General features: G+C 46.1%; 1 protein-coding gene across 8 annotated transcripts in view; it reads right to left on the reverse strand.

Annotated features, from left to right (window-relative positions):
• The window catches only part of NAV2 (neuron navigator 2), a 724028-nt gene that overhangs the window by 245586 nt on the left and 450770 nt on the right, over window positions 1-27672 (reverse strand). For all 8 annotated transcript variants that reach the window (XR_012381865.1, XM_073904859.1, XM_073904858.1 and 5 more), the window contains 2 exons: window positions 21831-21948; window positions 11184-11236 (listed from right to left, as the gene is read on the reverse strand). Coding sequence is in view for 7 of the 8 variants with exons in the window: in XM_073904859.1 (XP_073760960.1) it covers window positions 11184-11236; window positions 21831-21948 (171 nt within the window). In the remaining variant the exon portion in view is untranslated. The remainder of the gene's footprint in view (window positions 1-11183; window positions 11237-21830; window positions 21949-27672) is intronic.

Below are 27672 nucleotides of genomic sequence, written 5' to 3' on the forward strand. Positions count from 1 at the left end.
AGGGGGAAGAGAAGGGAGAAGGGGGAAGGGAGGGGGGAAGGGAAGGGAGGGGAAGGGAAGGGAAGGGAAGGATGAAGAAAAAGAACGAACGAACGAAAGAAAGGAAGGAAGGAAGGAAGAAAGGAAAAGAAAAGAAAAGAAAAAAAAGAAAAAGCTGGAAGATCAATTTTTATTAAGTACATTGATTTTCATCTAACTATCAGCATCGATTCAGTTTCTTTTTTGTTTTAAAAGGTCTTCTGGCACCTGACTTCAGCTTGTTGGCCACCGTCCTCCTCTCTTTGCTGAGGTTGAGCACACAAGCATTCACCTACTGACCAGTCCCCAACACACAGATGCCATAGGCTAACCGTGCCTTAACCAAGTGCAAATAGGAAGTCCTTGCTCAGTTCTGCTTCATGGAAAGATAAAAAAAAAAAAAAAAAAACCACAGAAAACACACATACAAAAACACCCCTTTGAAGCTAGGCTGAAACATAAGAACTGCATGAAGACATACGCAAGGAGGTGGGTCCAAGCATGAGGCCCAGATGGCTGTTCTATAAACCACAATCTACATGGTTATAAATCACCAATCTCTCTTTTAGCTCAAGAAAATGTGTAGCTATTCTCCCTCCACATATCCTCACATTTGCTAAGGTCTTTAACCTTACTGAGCACCACGTTGCCATTGACAGTGCCTCAGTCCCCAGGCAGGTGTGCTGAGCATTTCTTCAGTAAATATTCACTGAGCATCTACCAGGTGCCAGGCCATATGGACAGATGGACAGATGCAACAGCGCCCTCAAAGATGTTATCGTCTACTGGGATACAGGCAGTAAAGTACAATGTGCTAGAGGATTGTCGCTTCCATTTTTCAATAGAGGAAACCAAGGATCACTCAGGTTAAGTGAGCTAGAAGGGATAGAGAACGCGTGTGCAGACTCCAAGACCATGGCCATGCGTACAATTCATATCTGATCCATTTAGAGCTTACTACAGTTCTCAGACAAAGCATCTTAGCTTTTCCAAGAAAGCAAAATGACTGGCTCATTCAAAATCCTTAAATTTAAATAAACCCTTTATTTTTTTTTTAAAGATTTTATTTATTTATTTATTTGACAGAGACAGAGAGAGAGAGAGAGCAGGAACACGAGTAGGGGGAGTGGGAGAGGGAGAAGCAGGCTTCCTGCCGAGCAGGGAGCCCGATGCGGGGCTCGATCCCAGGACCCTAGGATCATGACCTGAGCCGAAGGCAGACACTTAATGACAGCCACCCAGGCGCCCCTAAATAAACCCTTTAGAGATACCATTAATTTTTTTTTAAATTTTAAACAACTTTGCAAGCTAATTTACTTTTACATGTATGTTTGCACAGGCAGAGCCCTAAAGAGGCTTTTTGTACTTGGCTTAAAGACAACTGTTGGCCAAGTGTGGTCACCAGACCAGCAGCATCAGCATGGCACCCAAGATTTGCTCATTTAAAAATGCAAATACTCCAGCCCCACCCCAGGCCTCATGAATCAGCAGCTCTGGGGGTGGGGCCCAGCACTGTTGGGACAAGCCCTCCAGGTGACTCTCCTGCACACTCAGGCTGGGGAGGCTCTGCCCTGGGAGGCTTTGCCAAACCAAACGCTACTTCTCTCATCAATGAAAATAATCTGCTCGGGGTCGGCGGGGGGGGGGGGGGTCTTTTCCACATGCCTTCATAACTAAGTTAAAATATAAAATCGTGAGAGAGAAGATTGGAGAGAATTTCTTGGCTTAGGACAACTCAAGTTTCTTTACAGCATTTAAAAATACAAAATACATATTACATATCTGACATAATGAAATTTCATGCGTGACATCACCCCCACTCTCTGGGCAGTTCCTGGACAGTTAGGCCATTAAGTGTTTAAGCTCATTCATCTAAGCAACATGAGCACTTCCAATGTACTTAGCCCCATGCCAGATGCTGGGAATATGGAGATTTTTATTGAACCAAAAGACGAAAAACACACTATACATACTACAAAGCTTGGATGTTATTAAACAAAATATGATAAACATCTCAGAATGTGTTTAAACGTCGTATTAGTTACAAAACCAACCCACATTAGTTGGGGAACATAGTACCTACTCATAAGTGTAGGTTCGAGAAGAGGTCAGGAGTCCCTGGAGCCCAGCTTGTAATTGGCACCTGTGACTCCTGTGTCAGCTTAGCATCTGAAGCCACCCACGATATGGCCGTGCAGTGCCAGCAACTAAATGTGGGGCTCCGTTCTCCCCCTGCTTCCCTACAGTGACTTGCTTTGAATTTAGCACAAAGGTGGCAAACTCCATTCTGAAGTCTTCTAACAATGGAGACAACTTCCAGCCAACTCAGAAACCTGAGGGGCTTGTAGTAGCCAAATGAGCCTCTGCTAGAAACTCAGAAAGCAAACTGTCTAATACAGCAAGAATTATTTTGGTTGAATCCCAGAGAGTATTAGTTTCCTGCTTCTTCTGTAACAAGGGACCAAAATTTAGTGGCTTAAAGCAACCTAAAATTCTCTTAGAGTTCCAGAGGAAAATCAGTCTTGGAGAGGTATAATACATGAGTAGGTCAGCTATATCCATTCTGGAGGCTCTAGGGGAGAATCGGTTTCCTTCTCTTTTCTAGCTTCTAGAGGCCACCTGTGTGCCGTGGTTCACGGCCCCTTCTAACCTCTTCAGAGCCAGAGAACAGCGTCTTCCAGTCTCTTGCCTCCCACTCCCACCCTGCTCCCGTAGTCACATGTCCTCACTCACCTTCTTACCGCCCTGAGAAGGATTCTGGTGATCACACCGGGCCTGCCCAGATAATCCAGGATCATCTTCCTGTCTCAAAACCCTTCACTTAATCACACCTGCACAGTCCCTTTTATTAGGTAAGACAACATACTCACACAAGTTCCTAAGATTAGTGTGTGGACACCTTCGGGGGTCCGCTGTTCAGCCTACCACACTGGGTGCCTACTTTGAGTACAATAAAGCCGTTCAATGCACAATAGTTAGGATATACAGGACTCATAAGCAGAGAAAGGAATAAACATCTAATGTGCTCTCTCCATGAGCCAGGACGATACCAGGTGCTCATCCATCCCTGGCAGCAACCCTAGGAGGCAGCTTCTATTACAATCCCCCTTTCAGAGAGGAGGGCAGGCTCAGATTTAGGAAACTGCCCAGCACACGTGGTCTGGGATGGGAGACCCAGGGTGGCCTGATTCCAATCTTCTTCTTCAAACCAAATCTCCTTCTCAAGAAGGAAGGCCTCTCCCCCAGGCTCCGCCCACACCTACAGGAGGGCCAGGATTACAAATGTAATTTTTGTACCTCCATGTCACAGTCCATCTTTTCTCTTCTTTAGTCAGTTTCCTTAGATGTAGAATAGCCTAACAGTTAAGGGAACGGACTTTAGAGCCAGGCTTCCAGGGTTCAAGTCCCAGCTTGCCCCTTCTTTGCTGTGTGACCTCATGCTCATTACTAACCCTCTCTGTTTCCTCATCTGTGAAATGGGAATAAGGTCACTGCTCTCATAGGGTTTTATGAAGATAAAATCCATCAATGCAGATGTCTAAAACATTGCCCGGTTAGAAGTATATATGATACATGTTTGCTACTCTTATGTAAGATCTGGGACAAAGGCAATAACCCCAGGCTCTACAGCAGGAGGAGAAGAGAAGGAGAGATTCTCTAACATGACTCACATTTAGCCCCTGGGAGAGCACAGCAAATGGCAGCAGGGTCTAAGTTCTCCACACCATTCAATGGAATGAACAAGATCTATTTCTCATTCTACAAGAATAAAAGGAGCTAAAACATGTAAAGCACTTACCACTTATTTTTTTAGATTTTTATTTATTGATTGATTTAGAGAGAGAGAGCCTGAGAATGGGGGAAGGACAGAGAGGGAGAGAGAAGCAGACTCCCCGCTGAGCAGGGACCCTGGGATCATGACCTGCACCCAAGGCAGACACTTAACCAAACTGAGCCACCCAGGCCCCCCAAGCACTTACCATTTTTATTATCAATCTTAATAATCTTTGGTGTTGTAAGGATGCCTAAAAATGCTTACCTCAAGTGACATAAAAGAACTCAATAAACTAAAAGTTAACTGCACGGTCCTACTTGGGTCTTCTAGATAAACCAAGAAAAAAAGGAATTAAAAGAAGGAAAGACACTTCTAGGATAATGCTAAGGAACTTCCAATAGCCACAAATAAGGATCTGACAAGGTATGTTACAATCCTTTAGTCACATGGATAAGTCGAGGCCAGCTCCTTTCTTGGTCTTTCTGTCCATCCATCCACCCATCCATCCAACATTTGTTAAATACCTACTAGATGCCAATCATCTAAGCGTATCCTAAGTTAGGATACTCAGGTGAAAGACATGGCACCTCCTTCAGGAAGACAATTCAACCACCACCACAAGGGAGTGGTAGGAGAAATGCAGGCATGGAATACCAGGAGACACAAAAGACAACAGGTACCTAATTATCTCAATTACTTGAGATAACAATTGACCTGAAGATTAAAGGTCACATCATCCAGGTGGGACAATCATCAGTTTTTCCAGGCAGTCTGGATCGCACGTAGCTGAGTACAAAGACAGGAGCATACAGCCTCTTTGGGGGCACCCAAGTTCCAGTATGCCTGGGGTATGGAGTGTAAGTGGCCAAGTGGCAAGAAATGACGGTAACTGGATTGTGAAGGAACTTCTATTGTGTGCTCAAGAGTATGGAAAGGAAAAGGGGTAGCCCACGATGGTTTAAATAGATGTGACCAAAAAGGCAGAGAGCTAGACATGGATGTGGCCTCCATGTTGAAAGAGATCACTGGCCAAAACATGAGCATACTGGATGTGCCACTGAGTGGTAAGTGGTGGATGCTGCATGCTGATCTTGGCCCTGGACTCTTCCTACTTTGCTTTACATTCTAAGTGGCCTGTGGACTTTTCCTCATTCTTTCTCGGTTCTGTAACATGTGTGTGCCCTTAGGGTGGTGTAAAAATAGGCCCAGGGGCCCAGGGAAGAGGCAACTCAGCTGCCCAAGGATCTCAGACACTCCCTAGGCATGTGGCCTGCTTTCTCTCAGCTGTTGGGAGGGCTCAAGGTCACTGGGCCTGGAAACCTGATTCTGTTGCAGATGGCCTTCCCTTGGCCCAGGAAGCTCTGTGGAGAACACAGTGGGAGGTACCTGGCGCCAGGGCTGTCCAAGGCCATCTCAAGAGGCTGCCTCTCACTAGGGGCCCCTCCTCGTTTTCAGCTCCTGAGGTTCCATCAACAGGTCAACTCAGGCCCTTTCCAGAAATACTCAATCTCCTCTCTTCTGATGATTCTGCTGTATCCGCAAATGAAAAATTAGAGTAGGGAATGGGGAGGTGGAGACTATTTTTATTATACTCCTTCTCTGTCACAGAGGTGGACCCCACAGGCTCTTAAACTATATAGACTTGGGTTTGAGTTTTAATTCCACTTCCTAGGTGAGTAATCTGGGACCAAAAAAAAAAAAAACCAAAAAAAAACCTTGTAAAGCCTCCTCCCCCCATGCAATTTTTTTGGGAGGGGAAAAAAAAGGGATTCTGTTCATGGAATGTAAGTTTGAAAACTACTGCCTGGTCCCTGTCTGTGTCTACTTGCAAACTCCTATTGTTTTGGGAACTCAGGAGCTACCATGTCCACGGGGACCTCTGAAAGGACAGGGTGGGGGAGCAGAGCTGTGCCCTAAGCAGCAGGGGCACTGAACTTTGGGTCTGTGGAGCCCCGGGGGACACATGGGCTGGCCTCTGGGATCCACAGTCTGCTCAGGTATAGGCAAAATTCTGGGGTGTGTGTGATCTGGGGAGGAGAGGGCCTTAGCTTTCCTCAGATTTCCAGAGGGTTTCACGTCCCCAACACATGAACTGTGTGCACAAATCATCATCGTCATAGAAACTGCCATGTATCAAGCGCTGTTCCTATGCTAGGAGCATGGGGGTAATGAGCTCACCTACCTGAAAGGGCTGTTGGGAGGATGGAGGGAAAGGATGACTGGGCAGCACTTAGCCTGGCACCTGGCACCAGGCAAATACTCGACAGGCTCTCGTTGTATTTTATCATCTTAATCAGTACTACCCATGATTATCCCTTTCGTTGCCTCATTAGTACTATGAAAACTTTATGAGCTATGTGTTATCAACCCCACTTTCCAGAACAGGAAATAGAGCTTTCAAAAGGTTAAATAATCAGCTCAAGGCCACAGAATAGCAGAGAAGGAACTTGAACTCAGGCTGCAAGATTCTCAAGCCCAGATGGCCCTCCGTCTAGAAGCTCTACAGGAAGGGGGTGCCTGGGAGGCTCAGTCTGTTAAGCGTCTGACTCTTGGTTTGACTCTTGGTTTCAGCTCAGGTCATGGTCTCAGGGTCGTGAGCTTGAGCCCCACATCGGGCTCCTCACTCAGTGCAGAGTCGGCTCGGGATTCTTTCGCCCTTCCTCTCTCCCCTTTTGCTCCTCCCCCTTGCTTGTACACTCTAAAAATAAATAAATGAAATCTTTAAAATAAAACATAAAATAAAAAATAGAAGCACCAAGGGAAGAAGGCAGAGCTCTTGGAGAGCTCCGGAGGCCCCAGACGACCCCGGGCCTGAGATCAGTGACCAGAGGGATGAACAGGCCTGGGGCTTTCTACTGAAAGAGCCAGCAGGCCTTGCTAACTTTGCACCTCTCCTCATCGACAACAGAAAGCCAAGCCCTGTACAATAATAATGATTAAAAAAGAAAACTGTCCCCCGCAGCAGCCATTCCTAGGCTCCAGAGTGAGGCAATGTCTTGGAGCCCAGGGGTCTGGGGAGAGGCAGTGCCCTCGGGCCAGGCTCCAGGCAATGTTTCTCCTTCCAAACTAATGCATAACTCTGCTGAACACAGTACTTGAAAACCAAAAAGATGCCCCTGGGTTGCCACAGCAATGCTAAACAGACAAAACATTTTAACCAGCTCTGACGCACACAAACAAAATTATTTAAGGGCCCAACGGACGGCCTGGTGGGTGAGAGGGGGAAGGGAGCATTTCCACAGCTCCATCTCCAAGGCCACTGCCCCCAAAAGTGTGGAGGTCAGCCTGAAACTGCCCAAAGGACTCCTTCCAACACAAGCTGAGGCCAGCTGGCTAGGGAAAGGCAAGTCCCTGCCATGCCTCTCCACCTCGTGCCCACAGTCACGGTCCCATACTACGAGGGCCCCCAGAGGGTCACAGTATATGCTGATGGTTCTGGCTCTGCCTCACCCTGGGGACAGATCTCCACCACGTGCGCCCACAGCAGCATCGAGAGGGTGGGATGTGCCCATAAGCATGAATGGGCTCACAGACCTTATGGCACTGTGCAGATAAAAGTCAGAGCAAATAATAAACTCATAAACTACCATTTCCCACCAGGCAGCATTTTCAGTTCCCAGATCCCACGACTGAACTTCCCTCTCCAGGGCTGGATGACCATGGGTATTTTCCTTTAAAAATACTTCACTCCAGGGCCCAGTGGGGGGTTGCTCCCCAAAATGCAGTGATCCGGGGAGTGATGATGAATGCAGAAGATTTGTTTTAGACCCGAAGACTGCCTTGCCTATGGGGTCTCCTGTATTCTGGGCTCTTCCATGCCCCACTCCTCACCGCAGGAGAGGAGTCTCACCAGATACAGCTTATGGCACCTCAGGAGGATCATAAGCAAATGCTGCAAAACCTTCCTTTGCAGGGTCCCCAACAAGCTTTACTTCACATTTTCCAGGAATGTGAAACCTCTTCCACCCATCATTCCCCTGTGGTGAACCCTGTTGCCTTTCAGACTCACTCCCTGGCAGTTACTCTTAGACCTCCCTCGTTCTCGGATGCAATGGGCCCCCACTGTGCCATGTGCACAGATGTCTGTGCACACAGCCACACTGTTATTCTCTGCTCTCCTGCCCACCCATCACGGAGCTCCTGGAGGGCAGGGACCCTATCTTGTTCACCTGAGCGTTCACATGGCCCACCCAGTGGCCAGCATTGGTCAGCACTCTGCGAAGATTTGCTGATCAGCAGGCTCAAAGGGACAATGCCACACCCATCACGTCTGTGCTTCAGTGTCCCTGGGATTTTTCTAGTCCCAATGCCGGAGCTATCTGCTCTCAGTTCCCCAGCCCCCTGGAAAGGAACATTTGAAGCAGAGCCCAGAGTGCGGGAATTTGAGACCTGAGCCGCTGAGCAACCTGGTGGGTTGGGAGAAGTGTGGGGGCTGGGCCTCCTACCCACAAAAATCAAAGCTCTTGGCCCTACTCACAGATTAGCTGATGGACCGAACCTGCCCCTTGACAACTGGAACAGCACCCATTCCTCCTGCTCTAAACCAGGATTGCTTTCCCTTTTTTTTTTTAAGATTTTATTTATTTATTTGACAGAGACAGAGAGAGCGAGAGCAGGACCACAAGCAGGGAGAGTGGGAGAGGGAGAAGCAGGCTTCCCGCTGAGCAGGGAGCCCGATGTGGGGTTCGATTCCAGGACACTGGGACCATGACCTGAGCCGAAGGCAGAAGCCTAATGACTGAGCCACTCAGGTGCCCCCAGGATTGCTTTCCTTTTTTTTTTTTTTTTTTTAAGATTTTATTTATTTATTTATTTGACAGAGACAGAGAGAGCGAGAGCAAGAACATTAGCCGGGGGAGTGGGAGAGGGAGAAGCAGGCTTCCTGCTGAGCAGGGAGCCCGATGTGGGACTCGATCCCAGGACCCTGGGACCATGACCTGAGCCGAAGGCAGACGCTTAATGACTGAGTCACTCAGGTGCCCCCAGGATTGCTTTTCTTCGGCTCCATTCTTCAAGGCTCCTGAAGAGGCTGTGTTTTCTTAGGGAGTGAGCACATTGACTCTGTTGATTATTTTCAAGGGAGGCACAGTTGCCTTCCAAACAGGTGCAGTCCCCATGTTCTCACCTCATTGGGGGTCATCTTCCTCTTGCCAACAAGGTGCTCCCCACGTTTTCCTCTCTATCTCCCCCAAATAGGCAATTTGTAGCAAGCAACAGCAAATCTTTATCATGGGCTGCCCGAAATAAAGTCTAATTGGGAGCCTAATCTTCTAGGAACCTAGAAATGGTGGCTCACCCACTGTGTCGTATTCCCAAAGTGTGCTTCCCATGAGTAGAAATGCATGGGCTCTGTATATGCTCTCGTACAGGTGCGCGCACGCACACACATACGGGGGTCCTAGTAGACAGAACAACACCTGTGCTTGTCCAAGAAGGACTTCCTGTGTGCTCTAGGTGAGGTTCCGTCTTATGGATTTGTCACAGTTTGTGATACAGGGCTAACGACAATGGCCCTGTTGTCTTTATCATCTTATTTCCTACAGAATGGAATGACTGTGGTGGAGGTTTTCACATTTTCCTGGCCTCACATCCCGTACGCTGAACAATTCTCTGCTACATTTACCACCAGACCGTGTCTGCCTCCCCGCCCCTAAGCTGGAACTAATTATCACAGACAATTATAGGATTTTATATTCCTGTGTTCTAAAAAAAAAAAAAACCCACAGGCCATGAAAAAAAAAAGAAAACAATACTTTCACAGCTGAAAGAGTTAGAGAAACCACAAAATTACATTGGTGCCAGGGTAGCATTTATAAATAACATTTGGCATATAGAACTAAGTTTGCACCAAAGAATCTGAGGTGGCGTTATTATTTTATAATCTTGAAAAGTGGACTTTCACACCTCCAACAGAAAGCTCAGAAAATACAAAAGTGCCAAAGAGAATAAAAGGTTCATTACCTTCAAATGTCAGGTCTCTGTATGCATTATAATGGGCTGGGACAAATGCATCCGTATCTGTCTCAAGGGGAACGACTGCATCTCTTTCATGTAAAGATATGACTGCCTGTGTGAAATGCTTGCACTAAATTAAGTCTTCTATCTTCCAAATTTTCTCAATTATTAATACTCTAGACAGCTGCCGTAGCACTAGCAAAAATAGCAGCCAAGCTTTCCAGAAGTCAAAGCAGCCATGAGATGTCTGCATGGGGACTTTCCTACGGAAGGAGGGGTTGCTCTCCAGATCAAAAAAAAGAAACAAAAATCTCCAGTGAAATGACCAACAAATAAGAGAAACTTGTTTCACAGTGTAAACTGAAGAAGGACTCCCCACCACCCATATTCCTCTTCAGAATAAAAAATGTGTTTTTATGCATGCAAAAGAAATTGGGCCAAAAATGTTATCTGTCCAACTCACTGGGATAACAAGCACTTGGAAAAACTGAAAGGGAAAACCAAGGAATGAAAATCGCTTTGTTATATTCCCGAATGACACTATGAAATGTGTCAACTCAAAGGGAGTATGGGGAGGTCCGAAAAAACAGATTATGCCTTTTTCTTAGGTTTCTGGAAGCAAATTAATGTCCTGCAAAAATAAGAAGTTATCCTGAAGTTGCCACATTTGTATTTTAAACGGGTAGTAGCATCATCTTAACAGCCTGATAGATACATACCTGGTGCAAAGACTGTTTGGAAAGCCCTTTGAAGGGAAAAACCAGGTACTCAGAGCACTGCAATTTAATGTTTTCTGAACTAAGCAGTGATCATGAATTTTAATTCAAAGATCATGCACAGGACATACAACAAGAACAGATGTTAAAAGATTCATTTTTTTAAAAAAAGCTTTAATATCAGAGCTTAAGCATATGACACCAGGGAGAATATCACTTGTCAAGGTTAAGAATGGTCTGGATATGATTATACATTTCACATCTCCTGTCACCATTGTGATTTCACATCATCCTAACCTTTAAAGGCAATCAGACCACATGCCCCGATTTCTGAGCAAGATACCATGACCTCATCTGTGCCTCAGCACCACATACAGAGATCCTTGTGTGTCTTTGAGAAAGCAGAATGAGTCACAATGGTCCAAATTCTCAACAAGTGTATGTTTCCACCAGGTCTGCATAATTTGTTTCTGAAAGAAAGGGCAGTATTTCATGTTCCCTGTCTCACCATCTACGTAAAAAATCACGGCCACTTTTTAGTAAATGCCAACAAATGTCAGAGAAGCCGACTGCAGCTACTTGGAAATAGCTGTTAGTTTATTAATATAATCCCCTAGAGAAAAGCTTATGGTGGGAATGTTTTCAAGATGGCCAGTATCATTGAGAGGCAGGGCTTCCTTCTCTCACACAAATACTCTCGCCAGCTGTGTACCACTTACCATTTGCGATCTGTTCTTCGGACAGCCATTGATGTCTTCAATCTTTTCATTTGCTGCAAAAGGAAACACAAGTCAGAAAAATAAACGATCACCCCAGATACTTTGAGTAGTGATGTTCAGGACCCTTGAGGCCAACCAAGTGCTAAGGCCCATCCTGGGGTCTGTTCAATCGGTGCAGCCATGTGAAATGCTAGAGGCAGCTCACGAGCTTCAGAACTTACTCATCGGGCCGCTGTCCTCCAGGGACAGCTGGGGCAAGGTCGTCAGCATCTAAAGCAGAGACAACTGCACTGACGACAGTCTTGGAGTGATGGGGCATCACAGAAATGTGTGGAGACTGAGAAACGGACCGGGCTGTGATGAGGTTTTAGGCTCTTTGAAAGGCTACTATGACCTCCCCATAGAAGATGGGACGGTTCGGAGTGGATCAGTCCAGCTGTAGCCCCACTCGGCACAAAAGGCATAGACGAAAGCATCTCACCTCATCTTTTTCTTAAATTTTTTAAAAAATTTAATTCCAATGTACAGTGTTATATTAGTTTCAGGTGTACAATATAGTGATTCAACACTTTCGTACATCACCTGGTGCTCATCACAGCAAGTGCCCTCCTTAATCCCCAGCACCTATTTCCCCCTTACCCTCCACCCATCTCCCCTCTGGTGACCATCAGTGTGTTCTCTATAGTTAAGAGTCCGGTTTTTGGTCTGTCTCTTGTTTTTTCCCTTTGTTTTGTTTCTTAAATTCCACAAGTGAAATCACATGATATTTGTCTTTCTGACTTATTTCGCTTGACATTATATTCTCTAGCTCCATCCACGTTGTTGCAAATGGCAAGACTTCATTCTTTGAATCTCTCTCTCTCTCTCTCTCTCTCTCTCACACACACACACACATCTTCTTTATCCATTCATGTATTGATAAAGACTTGGGCTGCTTCCATATCTTGGCTATTGTAAATAATGCCACCATAAAGAGGGGTGCCTGTATCCCTTTGAATTAGTGTTTTTGTATTCTTTGTGTAAATACCCAGTAATGGAATTACTAGATCATATGGTACTTCTATTCTTAACTTTTTGAGGACCGTCCGTACTGTTTTCCACGGTGGCTGCACCAATTTGCATTCCCACCAAGAGCGCACGAGGGTTCCTTTGTCTCCGCATCCTCTCCAACACTTGTTTCTGGTGTTTTTGATATTAGCCATTCTGACAGGTGCGAGGTGATCTCACTGTGGTTTTGTTTTGCATTCTCTGATGAGTTGAGCATCATTTCATGCGTCTCTTGGCAGGCGCACCTCATCTTTAGCCAGAAATGCTAATATTGCTTAATACCAATAGAATTACTAATAATCCTATTCCCAAAGTGGTAACACACAGAGAAAATGGGAGAGTGAGACTTAAAAGTGGCTCATCCAAGACCACACAGTAAGTCCAAGTTAGGTCTGAAACACACTCTTGGGATAATAGCACCTAGCTCCTTGGAGAAGTGGCAGAAAGAGGTTGTGTTGAATTAACTGGAAATCAATACCAGTGACAAGGAAGAAAGGCCCAGGTGCTCACGGTGCAGTATGGAGGAATCCCTACAAGACATAGCCTAAGCTATCTACATGGGGTAGAGGGGGTGAGTTTGCCACAGCAGCACCACAAAAACACAATATATGTAGAGGTTAGGGCACTGGCTTTGGAGGCAAAGATACTGCAGTTTGAATCTCAGCTCTATGGCTTCTTAGCTGGGTGATCTGAGCCATATCACTCAATCTCTCTGGGCCAGTTTCTTCGTCTATCAGATGGAGTAATACCACCTACTTTAGAGGAAGAGCTGTGGGAAATAGATTATCGGATGGCAATAAAATGCTTCAAGCCATGCCTAGCACACAGTGAGCGTTCTATAAATGGCAGCTCTCCTTAACCCAGTATATATATCATCTATGTAAAATACATAAAATATTAATTTCCTTTCTGATGTCTCCATCAGAGTTAAGCCCAGAAACTCAGCTAGGAGTCCACGGTCAAGAACTAAGGATCTGCCTCCTCTGTGAAGCCTTTATAAGCTTCCTTTCCAGTCCCCTGACCTTCCATCCTCAGCCCCCACCCCTGGATGGAAAAAGCACCTTCAGGTCTCTGTTCACTCAGCACCGTGTACCTACCTCTACTTTGCTACTAATTATCGAAGGTGTAACTCCTTTTCTCATCTCCCCCACTATGCTGTTTACAGCCTGGCAGACATGCAGATTTGGGTTTTCACATTTGTGTCCTCAGGCCTCAAGAACTGCTTACAAAACGATTAAAAAAAATCAAAACCCTCTTACACAGATTTTAATGAATAGGATGCCAAAAACTTCCATGAAAAGATATTAAAAACCATCTGAAAAGGATAATAGAATCAAAGTGTCCCAAGCCTATGTTTTACAACACCTGAATCTAAGTATACCACACCATTACCTCAACTGGGCTTATTTTTCCCCTAGTGTTTCTACCTTGCGAGAGAAGGGAGAAATAAGACCCAAGCTAGTGGTAAGAAACTGTTTAAAAATCCAATCACCATGAGACAGTCTAGTTATAGTATACATTCAGTCTAATCTACACCCTTAGAATTTGCCCAGAGTAATAGATACTCAGCCTTATGCCCCACCTTGGAAGATGTCAATATTCAGAGATCCAACTCTTAAGAACACTAGGATAGACATTTTAGGAAGCCTTTCAACCTGCTTCCCTTACTCCCAAAAGAGGTGTCAGAGAGCCTTTAAAAATCACATAAGAAATCCTCGTGGATGAGATGACCCATGGATATTTGTTCTTTAGTTCACTAGAAAATACCAGAATTATAATCAGCCAGAAGAGACCACTAGCATGTAAACTCCAGAACAAACTTTATCACCTGCTCTTTCCTACTGTAACCCCAGAGCTGAGGATAATGCCTGACACACAGTAGCCCCTCAAATATTTGTTGAGAGGAACTAAGGAATGAGTATCCTGAACATTTCAAAGAATCAAGGTTTTAGGCCTATTTTGAGGCAGTTGTCCTTTCACTTGTCAATACAGACATACTGAAGATGGAAAAAAAAAAAAAGATCCTTGCAAAATGGCACTTCTTCAAACAAGGGAAATGATGTCAGGCCTACACTCAGACCTTGGGTTTTGATATACAACACTGGAGAATAAATATGTGGGCTTTTGAGAATCCATGGCCACTCAAGGTATCCTCCAACTGGATACTCATGATGGCCAAAGTCGTCAGTCATTAGATTCCAATCAATACCCAATGTAGCATGAGGTCACTAGTGCTCATTAAAGTGAAGGATGGATAACTGTGATCCTAAGAAATCATTTTAAAGATTCTTTATATACCATCTGGATAAAAAAAAAACCAACCAAAAAACCCAAAGGGTTTATCTCTCTACTTCCTTTTCATGGTCAGTCACCAAACCACAGTCAGGTACTGCCTGAATTCAAGTATAGCAGCTCCCATAAGCTTCTTGCCATTTTACAACATTCGAAATAAACCAATGGAGTGGAGCCTATGGATGATGACTCTAAAGATATATGGGAAGAGATAAATCAAAATGCCGAAACCCAAACTCAAATGCTTAATAAAAATGCAAAACAAATCTTGAGCCTCCAAGTTTCCAATTTCATGTAATTTAAATACTTCTCCTTTGCTTAAATTCTCAAGAATTTCTATGGCTGTCATAAATACTTAGAGCAGTAACAGCGGCTCTGATTCTGCTGATAAGAAGGAAGAAGAGCTTGGTCTTCCGAGCTGAATTTATTAACTTGTGGTAGGGGGTCTTTGGCTGCAAACCAAAAGCAGATAACTGAAGAAGCAAAGGCATTTGTCCCCAAAGTCCTCAACTATGATTAAAACTGGCATCCCTAAGTGCCCGTGCTAATTTATTTATTCCAGCATGTTCAAGACATTCTCGCAGTAACCTGCCTGCACATGAGGTGACAAGTTAGCAATTGGAAAGCTTTTTAAGTAAGAGTGGCACCAAGCTCACTGCTTTCCAAAGGACTTCTTTTAAAGGGCTGAGAGCATTTCCGCAGCCCATGCGTCTCTGCATAGGGCAGCTGGTAGCCCTGCCAAAGGGAAGAGAGAAACTGGCTGCCCAGAAAGGCAGAGGACTTACCCAAAGACACACAACGGTAGTAGGTCATCAGTGGAAAGAGGGCTGAATTCCTGGTTATGCTCAGAGGCAGCCCCAATGGCAGTGGAAACGGCGCGGCCGCCGGCTCTCTTCACCTCTAACGGGAAAGCTCTTACCCTGCCCTCTGTCCTCGCTTCCTCCTTGTCTCCAATCCTCTCTCGTTCATCCTGTTTCCCTCCTTCTCTCTATTCTTTCCTCCCTGCCTCCCACCCCTTCTCTCCTTCCAACCCCTCCTAGCCTTCTCCCTGAGTGACAGCACTGTAAGCAGGAGGCGGGAGGCCTGTCTCTCCCTCTTGATTGATGCTGTTTATCCTGGCCTCATAAACCTTTCTAACAGCTCATGGCGATGGCACCGTGATGGGCTGACAGGCAACTGCCGGCTTCGGGCAGCTCATGACTCAAGAAGATAATCACACTAATAAGAGGCTGAATGGAGACTGGACCCTCGGTCATGAAAGGCAGCAGCGAAAGGTCCACTTCTGCCCAACAGGCAGAAGGCAATGGAAGAAAAATGTGGGCCCCAAATCATCCCACTATCTGAGAAGCCCAGCTCCTGGGGTAGACACATGGACTCTAGATTTGATCTCTCTGGGGTAGGCGAAGACTCAAGCTAGTGTCTGCGCATAACACTTAAGGCTTTCCTTCAAGCCACACTTCTGATCATGGCACTCCCCAAAGTGAAAATTCAACTCTTCAACCACTAGCCCAGAATTCATCGCCCTGCGCCTGGTAGCCCCAGGCCTGGTAGCCCTGCCTTATTTTGCCTTGTTGCCCCTCTCGCTCTCTACCCTCCAAGCCTCTCTGCACACTGTTTCCTCTGCCAGGAATGTCCTCCTGACTGCTTCACCCAGGCAACTCCAAGTTTGAGATCTTGGCTTAAAGGTAAATTCCTCTAGGAACCCTTCCTTGATTCCACCCCCTACCCCATGACCCCATCATGGGTCCGGTCTCACAGCACCAGTGGTCTTCAATCATTATGTACTATACTTCTCCCAGGCCTCCCAGGCGTTGTTCCCCAAAGGGACAATCTCCCTGACTCCAAGTTTCAATGGGCCTTCATTTGGGGGTGTTCTTTTCTCTAACTACTTTGAAATAACATCAAACGGAGGTACCTGGCTCAGTCAGTTGGGCATCTGACTCTGGATTTTGGCTCAGGTCATGATCACAGGGTCCTGAGATGGAGCCCCGCGTCAGGCCCCATGCTAAGTATGGAGTCTGCTTGAGATTCTATCTGTCCCTCTGCCCCTCTTCCTGCTCACACTCTCTAAAAGTAAATAAATAAAATCCTTGAAAAAGGAAGGAAGGAAGGAAGGAAGGAGGGGAGGGAGGGGAGAGGAGAGGAGGGGAGGGGAGGGGAGGGGGGGGGAGGGGAAAAGAAAAGAGAACCGAACAAACTTCAAATGGACAGAAAAGTCACCGGAATTCCCACACACCATTTTTTCTTATTTTCTCCCCTCCTTGTCTCTGTACAGGTATACAGATTTTTTTTCTGAATCCTTTTAGTGTGGACTACATAGATTGTATCCTCTGCCCCTTAGACTTCATATGCATTTGCAAAGAACAAGGAGATTATCTCATGGTACAATTATAAAATTCAAAAAACTTAACATTGATATAATCCCAATTTTGGCAATATACTCAAAAATGTCCTTTATGGCATTCTATTCCCCTATATAGGATCCAGTCCAGGATCTTGTAGTACCTTTGTTGTCACATCTCTTTAATCTCCTTCATTCTGGAACAATTTCCCAGGCTTGGTCTTTCATAGAGCTGACATTTTTGAACAATACAGGCCAGTTTGTTTTTGTTTTTAAATAGAATGTTCCACAATTTGAGTTGGTCTGATTCCTTGTGATTAGTTTCAGGTTTTCCATCCCTGCCTGGAATTCAACATAAGTGATGCTATGTTCTTCTCAGGGTATCACATCAGCAAGCACATGATATCCATCTACCCCTTGCCAGTGATCAAATTTTGATCTCCTGGTCATGAAGTAGATTCTGCCCTGTGTGGATACATTTCCTCTTGCAACTAATAAGCAATCAGTGAAGAGACACTTTGAGATCATGCAAATTGCTTGCTCCTCAAACTTTCTCCTCCAGATGTCAGCATCCATTGCTTCTTGCCCTAACTAATCTTTACCATCATGGTTGCAACTCACTCTTTATTTGTTCCCCAAAACAGTGGAGTCCTTTCTTCTCCACTGATAGAGGTATCTATCTGTCAGTGTAGACTCGTAGATTCCTATTTTATTCCATAATTATAATCCACTACTGTCCTCAATTTCGAAGCTCTTGTGGTCTCAGATTATGGTCATTTCTTTGTAGCCATGGAGGGCAGAACTAGTACTTACAAGGAGATACTACCAAGGGCTGGGGGGCAGAGTTTGACCTAGTGAAAGAAAATCTTTGGAAGGATTCTAACTCTCCATCATTAGAACTAGCTGATGGGGGTGGGTGGGGGAGTAATAAGCTGCCTGTCACAGGCAGTATTTAACAGTCTGTTGACTGTTCTTCATAAAAGAAATTCAAGCATCAGGTTGGGGCTTTAGAGGTCCCTTCCAAACCTTGAGACCTGCAACAAGAATCCTGGAAAGGAGGAGTGTGTGACATCCAGTTTAGAGGCATGTTCAGAGAAGTAGAAACTGCAGAGAAGGGCACACATCCAGGCCACCTGTGGGAAACAATCCAACCAGGCCTGCAGAAGCAGGAGCTGCAGTGAATCAAAGTCTAATCCCTGATCCTCTCGGGTTTTCTTGAACATCATTGCTCACCAGCCACCACGTTAAATGCTCTATATGAGCCAGAAAGAAAGACAACTCAGACCCAGGCCCAATACAGAAGCCAGTGGAATGATAGAGGAGGGTCCCTCCAGCTCTGTGTGGGGGAGCTAGGAAAGATATGGACTTTTCCAGATGATTGGAGGCTCACCAGCCAAAGAACAACTGAAACACTAGAATTCTGTCCAGCACATGATGGATTCCAATTCTGGGAAAATTTTAGATAGACCAATAGAAACACACACACATATATATGCGTATGTTAAATACATGTACACGTACAAATGTACCTTTTTACATTTTACTTTAAAGGACACACATGTGGAAGAAAGCATGGGCTTCAGAGTAAAGCATACAATTGGTCAGTAGTTCGACAGCCTGGTCAGAAACGTTGCTCCCTCTCCCTCACCAAGAGATCTGTATTCACGAGCTTCACTAAGATTAAATGCTCTGAACTGGCTGACAAACAATCTAGAGAAGAAGTCACACAGGACTCCTGAGTGTCACTACCTTTTCAGCCCCTCATTTTCTGGGTCTCTGTTCTCCACAATCAGAGCAGAGGGTGTGAGCCCAGCACAGTCAAGGGCAGAGGTAGAGGTGCTAACACCTGCCTTTACTTGTAGAGTCCCCAGCAGGAGCAAGCTTCTCTTAGAGGGCTGAAGGAAGGCAAGTTGGGAGCCTCAGGGGCAGTCAGGCACCGGTACTAACTCGAGGCCCTGCTATCACTCCAGTAGCTCAGGCCCAGAGAGGCTACTGTCTAGGGAGGTTCATGTCCTCCAAACAGATTCAGGGAAGCATCCCCCTGAGCAAGGATAAAAACTGTACTAGTTTATATTCTATAGCACTGTGCTTAGTAAATTCATGATATACATGCTACCATTCATCTATTCTGAGCCCATGACAGAACGAATTTATCATGATACACTGTAACGTGGATACCAACGTCACCCTCATACTCATATATTTCTAGAAAGTAGCTACCGAGTGTTATCGGAGAACACTTTACTTTCCAAACATAGGTCATGTTTGCTACCTACATTGCATTTCCTAAGACTGCCACAAAATTCAGGGCGTGCCCATTTTAAAGACAGGGAAACAGAGGCAGCAGAGGAAAGGGACACTGAGGTCCCACGGTTGGGAGCAATGAAGCTGGCATAAAAGCAAGGCCTCTCGGTTCCATCCTTTCCCACTTGCTCTCTTGCTCCCAGTGCTGAAAGCTGAGAAGGTCCTGGTAGAAATACTACACAGCCCCAAGATTCAGCCATAGTGGTACCTCATGTGACATGCTGATGTAGAGATCAAAACTCAGCTCAAGTCCAAGTGCTATCTTCTGTGAAGACCTTAGCAAGAAGATACTACTCCTTCTTCCAAGGTTACAGGCCTTACACAATTGTCTCTTTATTCCTAGCTTGGAGCACAATGCTGGCACACAGTCAGCGCTCAGCAAATGGTTACTGAACTAAAGTGAATGGAGCCAGATCCTTGCATTGGGTTCTGTGTCTCTGGATTGACAGAGGGTATAATAGAGCAGGGCAAAGAACATAGGTTTTAGAAGCAAACTAACCCAAAACAGAATCCCCTCCAGACTAGTTGTGTGATAATGAGGTACTGAGAACACACTGAGCCTCAGTTTCTGCAGGTGTAAAATGGGGTGAATATCCCCTACTTCATAAGGATGCTGAGGAAATGGAGAGAAATTCGTAAGATTGGCAGGAGTGACAAAGAGCAGGAGGAAGAGAAATCGGTTCCAGTCCAAGATGACTACATAGGCCGTAGGAAGGGGCAGAGGGTGGAGTAGGCATAATGGGGAAGGGGAGTGGGAGACACGGGCTTCTAGTCACAGAATGAATCAGTCACAAGCACAGGGAATTTAGTCAATGGTACTGTAAGAGTGTTGCATGGCAACAGATGGAGGCTACCTTTACGGTGAGCATTTAGCATAATGTATAGAGTTGTTGGGTCACTATGTTGTACACCTGAAACTAATGTAACACTGGGTCTCAACCATACTCAGAAAAGTTTGAGAAAAAAAGTGGGAGGAGGAAGGGGATGAAAAGGAAGAAGCATAGCAGACAGACTTCTAGGTCACCCCCAATGATCTTCCCACTTAACTTCAAACCCTTGTACAATCCCCTCCTGTGGGGTGTGACAGAACCTAGGATCTGCTTCTAACCAACAATACAAGGCAAAAGTGATGGGATGTCACTCCCACAATGTTACATTGCAGAAGATTACAACTTGCTAGCCAAGTTGCTCTAGAAACTTTCTCCCTTGCTGGCATTGAAGAAATCAATCCAAGCAACCACACTGGGAGACCCACACAGCAAGGAGCGGAGAGGGGCTTCTAAAGGCGAAGCCCTCCAGCCAACAGTCAGTAAGAAATCAGGACTCACCTCCTCTACCTGCAAGGAAATGAATCTGCCAACACCAAGTGAACCTGGCCCCCTCCCCAGTCAAGCCTCCACACGAGGACTCAGCCCGGGCCAACATCTTGACTGCAGCCCTGCAGAGATACCAGCTGAGTCAGGCCTATACTTCCCACACCCAGAAACCATGAGATAATACACACATGGCAATGTGTTACACAGCAGTAGACAACTAACACACGGCAGGAAGGAAGAAGGGGAACCAGTGCAAGCCAGTCTTAAGAAATCAATCTTAGGGGGCGCCTGGGTGGCTCAGTCAAAGCCTCTGCCTTTGGCTCAGGTCCCGATCCCAGGGTCCTGGGATCGCATCGGGCTCCCCGCTCAGTGGGGAGTCTGCTTCTCCATCTCCTACTCCCCCTGCTTGTGTGCCCTCTCTCACTGTCTATCAAATAAATAAAAAATTTAAAAAATTTAAAAAATCAATCTTAGGATAGCAGGGGTGCTTGTAACTGAGTGGCAGCATCAGTCCAAAAGTTCCCAGCTAAGGCCAACTTGCCTGTGTTTTCAGGTACAATCTCCGCAGATGTGAGCGGAGCTACGACTACACTTTTATAGCCACTCTTCTCAGACTTGAAAGATAAGCAAATTTCCCACAACAACGCATACCCAAGGGGCTTCTGTCCTTATGCCTCTTCCTTTGGCATGAGGCAGCCACCGAAGCACAATCAGCCTAATGGCATCTAACTGACCTCCTGCCTCCTCAGCCCGAGTTCTCAGGCAGGGCTGCGGGGGGGCACTTCCAGTCAGGCTGGAGGCTCAAGGCAGGGCTGTGCCCACCTGCCTTCCCGGGATGAACCCGCTCTTCCTGGCATGCAGCCCCAGCTCCCTTCCCCCCAGTATTAAAACCAGAACCAACCCTCTGCACGGCTTGATCCTTTGCCTTCTCAGACCCAATTAGAGTTGGCAGGACTAAACCAGTCTTGTGGTACCTTTTGTTTGTTTGTTTTTGGTAAATATTTCCAAAGTAATCCACAAAAAAGTACCATCAGAGGGGTTGGGGGTGTGGGGGGAGAACCAGAAAGAGAGGGGGCAAGAAAGGGGCAGAGAGCCGTCCTCAGACCACCAGGACCCCCTCCAGCCCTCCTTCTCTGAGCATCAAGCGGGTCATCGTAGCAGGGAAATCAAGCTGGTACCCGCGCTTCCCCAAGCACGACACGTTATCAAGTGAATTGTTCACACGTGTGACAGAAACACTGTATTCTTCTGGGAGATTTCGGTGTTCCATGCCCCTTGTCCAGCTCGTCCCCTCTCGGGTCTCCCCCACTGTAAGTCCTCAATCCCCAACATAAAACCCGCTCTTACCCACAACCTGGATAATCTGAGCCAGGAGGACGCCGTCCGTCACATCTTGCTGGAGGTCCTTGATGAGACGTTTGTGGCCCGATTTGGCTAAATAGTGATTGGCCCAGTCCGTATAGATCTGCAAAAAAGCAAAGCGACAACTTGAGGAACCTACTCAGACCCTGTCCCCGAGTCAGAGGCAGCTGCTGGGGCCTGCGTAGCAGCCACCGTCCCCGCCAGCACGCCGTCCTGGGCCAGCCGCAGCCATTAACATGCAGAGCCTTGTGCGGAGGGGCCTTTCAGCTACCCAGAGCGGGGCTTTTGCCTATTGAGAGATCTGCCATCGAGGCGCGGGGAAAAGCTAAAGAAAGCTTCAAAGCATGCAAAGGCCTGAATGGGACGGGGACACAGAACTAAACAGTCTGCTCCAGACAGCTTTGAGAGGCGGTGGCTCTAAATGCAAGAGAAGCCTCCCCCTACCCCGCCGCTGCCACCCCACCCCTTCCCATCTTTTTTCTCTTTATTGAGAAAACGTATGGGGAGGTTACCACCCAACAGGCATCTTTTAATGGGCCATTTCAGGGTAAGGAGGGCTATTGAGTTAGCGAAGCTCTCAGGAGCCTGGGTGCCTTGTAAAGAAGCCAAGTACGCCAACACAGAGCCCTTCAATTACTCGTGTGTGAGTGGTGTTATTGACCACCTTGCAATCAGCTCAGATGTAATTGGTTTAATTTAAAAGCCTCATTTCCACTGTTGGGATTCTGTGACTAATAATAATTTAAAAAAAAACCAGCAAATTCCAACATATTTAAACACAGCATTGGTGTGCACAGCAGCTGAAAGGCAGGGGCTGGGTCACCCATAGGATCAGGAAAACAGACCCCCCCCCCCCCGCCTCTGTCCCAAGAGAATCTTTTCTTTCAAAACAGGCCTATAAGCACAAGAAAACTCACCTGAAAACTTTCTCCCTGAAATAAGCCAAATAACAAGCAAAATTAGAAACCTCACCAATTTTGAGTGCTGGGTTCCACGACAGATTTGCGAGTCTGTGGAGGGACATGTAGACCCCATATATCGGCACCTTTCTCCCCCCTGCAGTGATATGAACAAGTGATGGCTCAAAGAGAATACTCCACCTCGACTGGTCCATATATTAGTAGCGACAAGTTCATATACTAAGTCATATGAGGTCTCCAGCAGGTGCGCTCTGAGATCTTGTGTGTGACTCCCAGAGCAGTGGGAGCCCTACCCTCGCCCCGGCTCTCCTCCACTCTGTGCTTCCAACAGGCCCAGAGTAATCTCACACAATGGGGCACTGCCCCTCGAGGCTCAGAGAATGGGGACAGCAGGCCAGGGTCTGGACTCACAAAGTAGGACCCTTCTGGGACGCTGCACCCCTGGCTACGCCACCTGGGACAGTGAGAGCCTCCTCCCAAGATGGGGGAAGGGAGAGCTGCACTTCCTACTTCATCAAGAGCTGAGAACAGACAGCCCCATCTCCTCCCAGCCCCAACGTCGAATCTTGGTCTTCCACTGCAGAGACACAGCCAAAGAGGCACACCGCAGGATGGGGCTATTCCACACTGCGCTCCAAGGTATCTAATCCTTAAATCCATGTTACTTGCCTCCCTAGGATTCCCAAGCACAATCATTTTCAATTTTGTAAGCACTGAGAAAGCTAAGGAAGTGGGGCACCATCTTGGTCATTAAATGGCCAATCCTAAATGTTAAGGATCATTAAATTAAATTGTTAAGAGGGAGAAAAAAAAACATTAAAAGGAAACAAGGCAGACCCGGGTTCAAGCCCCAGTTCTGCAGTTTCCATAGGGTAGGGATTTGGATCTGTTTTGTTCTATGATGTATCCAAGGTGACCACAGCATTAGCATATTAGTTCTCGATATATATCTGTGGGTGAATGGATGCAGGACTTCAGGCAAGCTATTTAACGTCACTGAGGCTAGTTTTTCTTATCTGTGAAATGGGATCAATACCACCTACTTGTCAGTTTTATGAGGACTGAGTGATAAGACATTAGAAAAACAAGGCGGGGGCATCTGGGTGGCTTAGTCAGTTGAGTGCCTGACGTGATTTCGGCTCAGGTCATGATCTCAGGGTTGTGGGATTGAGCCCCAGGTCAGGCTCTGTGCTCAGTCTGCTTCTCTCTCTCCCTCTGCTCCTTTCCCCCCAAATGAATAAATAAAATCATAAAAAAAAAAAAAAACACTGAAAAAAATGGCCTTAGGCAGAGTAGGAACTTAATAAATAACCAACATATAGTGCTGACTACATGCCAGACACTGGTATAAACATTTTGCACATATTTGTTCATTTAATCCTCATTCTATGAGGTAAATGTTATTATTTGTCTATTTTTTCAGAGGAGAAATTTTGAAATGTAGAGAGGTAAAGTAGTAACTTGTCCAAGACCATAAGTAAGTGGCAGAGCCAGGATTTGAACCCATTTGGGCTCTGGAATCCCTCAGATATTCTACCATGCTGCTTCTCTGAATACAAATACAAAAGTTATTCAAATCATTTCCCTCCTCCATGATACCCTCCTATGGATTCTAGGCTCATTCTTCTATTCCGTTACGTTCTCACTGAAAGATTTTAAAAATAAATAAAAACCCCAAACCTAGTTCTATCCCTTGCTGCCTGAATGCCCTTGGGCAAGTTACTCAACTTTTGTGAGCTCCAATTTATTCAGCTATAAAATGGGCATAAGGCCTACTTCAGAAGGTGGTCGTGAAGACTCAGTAAAGCCCCTGGCCTGACCCACATGGGGCTCAGGAAGTGGGGGCAGTGGAGTGGGATGGTAAAGAGGGGGCTCTGGAGTCCACACACGTGCTTTAAATCCTAGCTGCCACGATGCCAGTTACCTCTGTACCCTTTGACCTGGTGTCCTTGTTTATAAGATGGGAATAATACTACCTATATCATCGGACCATTATGAAGATGAAATGAGCTCATTTATTATAGAAGGACACAGAAGCAGCCACCATGCTTAGTCTTCCTGGAGCAGAGCTCTAATCCTATCACCTACTCAAAAAATCAAAGGCACCACACTTCCCACTGAATTAAAGTCAGACTTTTTACACTGCTATTCAAGGCAGTCTGGTCCACCGACTCTTCCCCAGACCGTGTCCAACCCTTGTGGGGGAGGCAGTGTATGTGGAAGTTAAGAGGATGGGCTTTGGAAATGACCAAGTCAAGCTGGCCCTTGGCTCTGGGCAAGTGAATTCCTATGAACATTTCTGTATCTCAGTTTTACCTTCCATAAAATGGGGATTATACCAAATGTCTTAGAAAACAGCCTGGTAGTCCATGACCCAGGCCAAACCCAGCTGACCATATGTTTTTGTAAACAAAGCTCTATTGGAACACAGCCACACTCACTTGTCATCTTTAGCTACTCTCATGCCACAGTGGCATGGTTGAGTAGTTGTGACAGAGAGCTTTTGGTTCAAAAAGCTTCAAGTACTTACTATCCAGCTCTTTGAGAAAAGATTGGCCAGTCTATTATGAGGACTGAATGAGATAATAGGCCTACCATGCCAAATGCTCAGTAGTAATAACTATGATCACCTTCAGGAAAACTCAACCTCACACTTCCCCATCTCTGAATTCATGCCACCGTGTCTGCCTGAGTACCTCCACCTGGGTCACCCAGCAAGGCTCAATTCCTAGGTCAGTCCCTCCAAGAAGTCACTCTGGATCTCCCAACTGCATCCCGAGCTGCACATGATGCAGAGATTGTAGATAACGTGGACACTGGCACCACCTTCCCACCCTTCCCGCCAGATGTGGGCAGAGACTAAGTCCCGCCCATCTCTGCCGCTCAGTAGTACCTCCCAAGGTGGAGACACACGGCAGTTGGTAAGTATGTGGTTGCCAGGTTGAGCTGAACAGAGAGAAAGTGGGCAAACCTCTGGGAAACTGATTACAGTTGAGATAAATAAGAATGTAGGCTCTCAGTGAATCCTCAAACCAGAATCTCAAATCTCTTTATTGATTCAAAGAGGAAGGGACAGAGAAAATAAATCACTCCATGGCTCAAGCTCATTAATCAGGACCCATCCAACAAGAATCATTAATTATCTGGAGTTTCCCCCCGTCCCCTCCCCCCCAGCTCTCAACTTTTTAAAGAAGTCACAAGAAAACACACTTATTGTAAGAATCCATTTTCAGGGGCCATGCTAAGCCTGGACATAAGTCAGCCCCATCTCTCTCACTTGCTCCTTCAGTAGCTCATGCAATGAGTGCCATTCTTTGAAGGGAAAATCAACTCACAATATCTGCAGTCAAAGGCTCCATCATATTTGGCACCTCGCAAAAATGCCGCAGTGTGTGTTTCAAAGATAACAGGCAAGGGCTAAAGCATGCAGAGCTTCCTGTCCAAGCTTCGGGGTCCCAGAATCAACTGCTCTTCCAGAGCCTCACGGTCCCCACAGTTCTAGAGACTGGGGTCTGCTGATGCTCCTACCCCAGAGCCCACTGATCCTTGTTCTGTGAACTTCTAGTAGCAATGGAAAAGAAAAAGAACCCCAGAGAAGGAAAGAATACAAGCACCGTTCCCACCTCCAGCTCCAAACCCGACCATTCCAGAGCAAAGCTCTAGAACAATTTCCCACTAGTGTATGAGGGGCCTTTCACGCTTGGATTCCTTCATCTATCTGCCTCACTCCCCACCCCCTCTAACAGGGGAATCAGTGTGCCAGAAGCCCTCGGTGAGGGAGAGAAGCTGCTGTCAAAGGCTTGAAGAGATAAAAGGGGGAAGGAAGGCGATGACAGCTGAGGAGTGAATTTGGTTTGATTCACTTATTACCCCTGACAGAATTTCAAGGACTGCGTCATTTGTTTGCTTATAACTGCACATCATTCTGTATCACAGAGGCTGCAATCAAAGAGGGAAAATTTTGACAGATCAATTGAAGTAAGAAACCTGATTATTAGTTGTAACAAGAAAACCGATAATAATTGCACTCTGCTAAATCAACGGGGAGAAGAATGTTGCTAAATTTACACTGCAATTAGCCCTCAAGGAAGGGGTGGGGGTAGCATTCTAAGAAACCCAAGAACAATTTCACAAAGCAACTGCACCGAAAGTTGGTGCCATTCACAACTCGGTCATAAATCCAGACCCATATGCCAGACAGCCAGATGGATCCCGAAGACAGTGGATGGCCTGAGGATAGCCTTTCCAGGAGAAAGAGAATAAAACAGATCTCTTAGAAGGAAGTGCCAGTGTGGAGATTAAAGTAAACCCGTCATGTAGCCTCGGAGGTGCTTTGCAGTCAATCCGTTGTAAAGGAAATGCTACCGTTTGGCCTCTGTTCAAGAGGTATGGCTCCAGGCTTCGGCCATGACATCAACCAGTATTCCCATGACTAGGCGGTATGTGGTTCAATGGCTTAGTTCTGATGGCTCTGAAGTCTAAAAATGATACTGCCACAACATATAGAGTGTTCACCCAGTACCTGAACACTGCAAAGAATGGTTATTCAATTACTAACAATTTTTTAGAAAATCAAAACGCACCATCTGTTCTCAAGGGCAAAGCTGGACGCACATTCACTGCTGCACGTCCAGCATCTTGCAAGGTGCATGGCACCTACTCCACAGGTGCAGCCTCAGGTCCACATAACCTTTTAACCGCAGGGGATGAGTGAGGGGCATCAAAGTAGCTGCTGGCTTTTTCTCCCACTCCCCCTCTCTCAATGGAGACCGCCACCTTGTTAAAACCACTGCCTCGAAGTAACCACTCAAATAGGGGAAATGGTGTCCCTGACACATTGGAGATAGAGGTGGAGCACAGAGAACTCAATCCTTTTTTTTTTTTTTAAAGATTTATTTATTTATTTA

The sequence above is a fragment of the Callorhinus ursinus genome, unplaced genomic scaffold (assembly GCF_003265705.2).
Source record: "Callorhinus ursinus isolate GAN/ISIS: 27379988/994484 unplaced genomic scaffold, GSC_fseal_2.0 scaffold21, whole genome shotgun sequence".
Classification (NCBI taxonomy): Eukaryota; Metazoa; Chordata; class Mammalia; order Carnivora; family Otariidae; genus Callorhinus; species Callorhinus ursinus.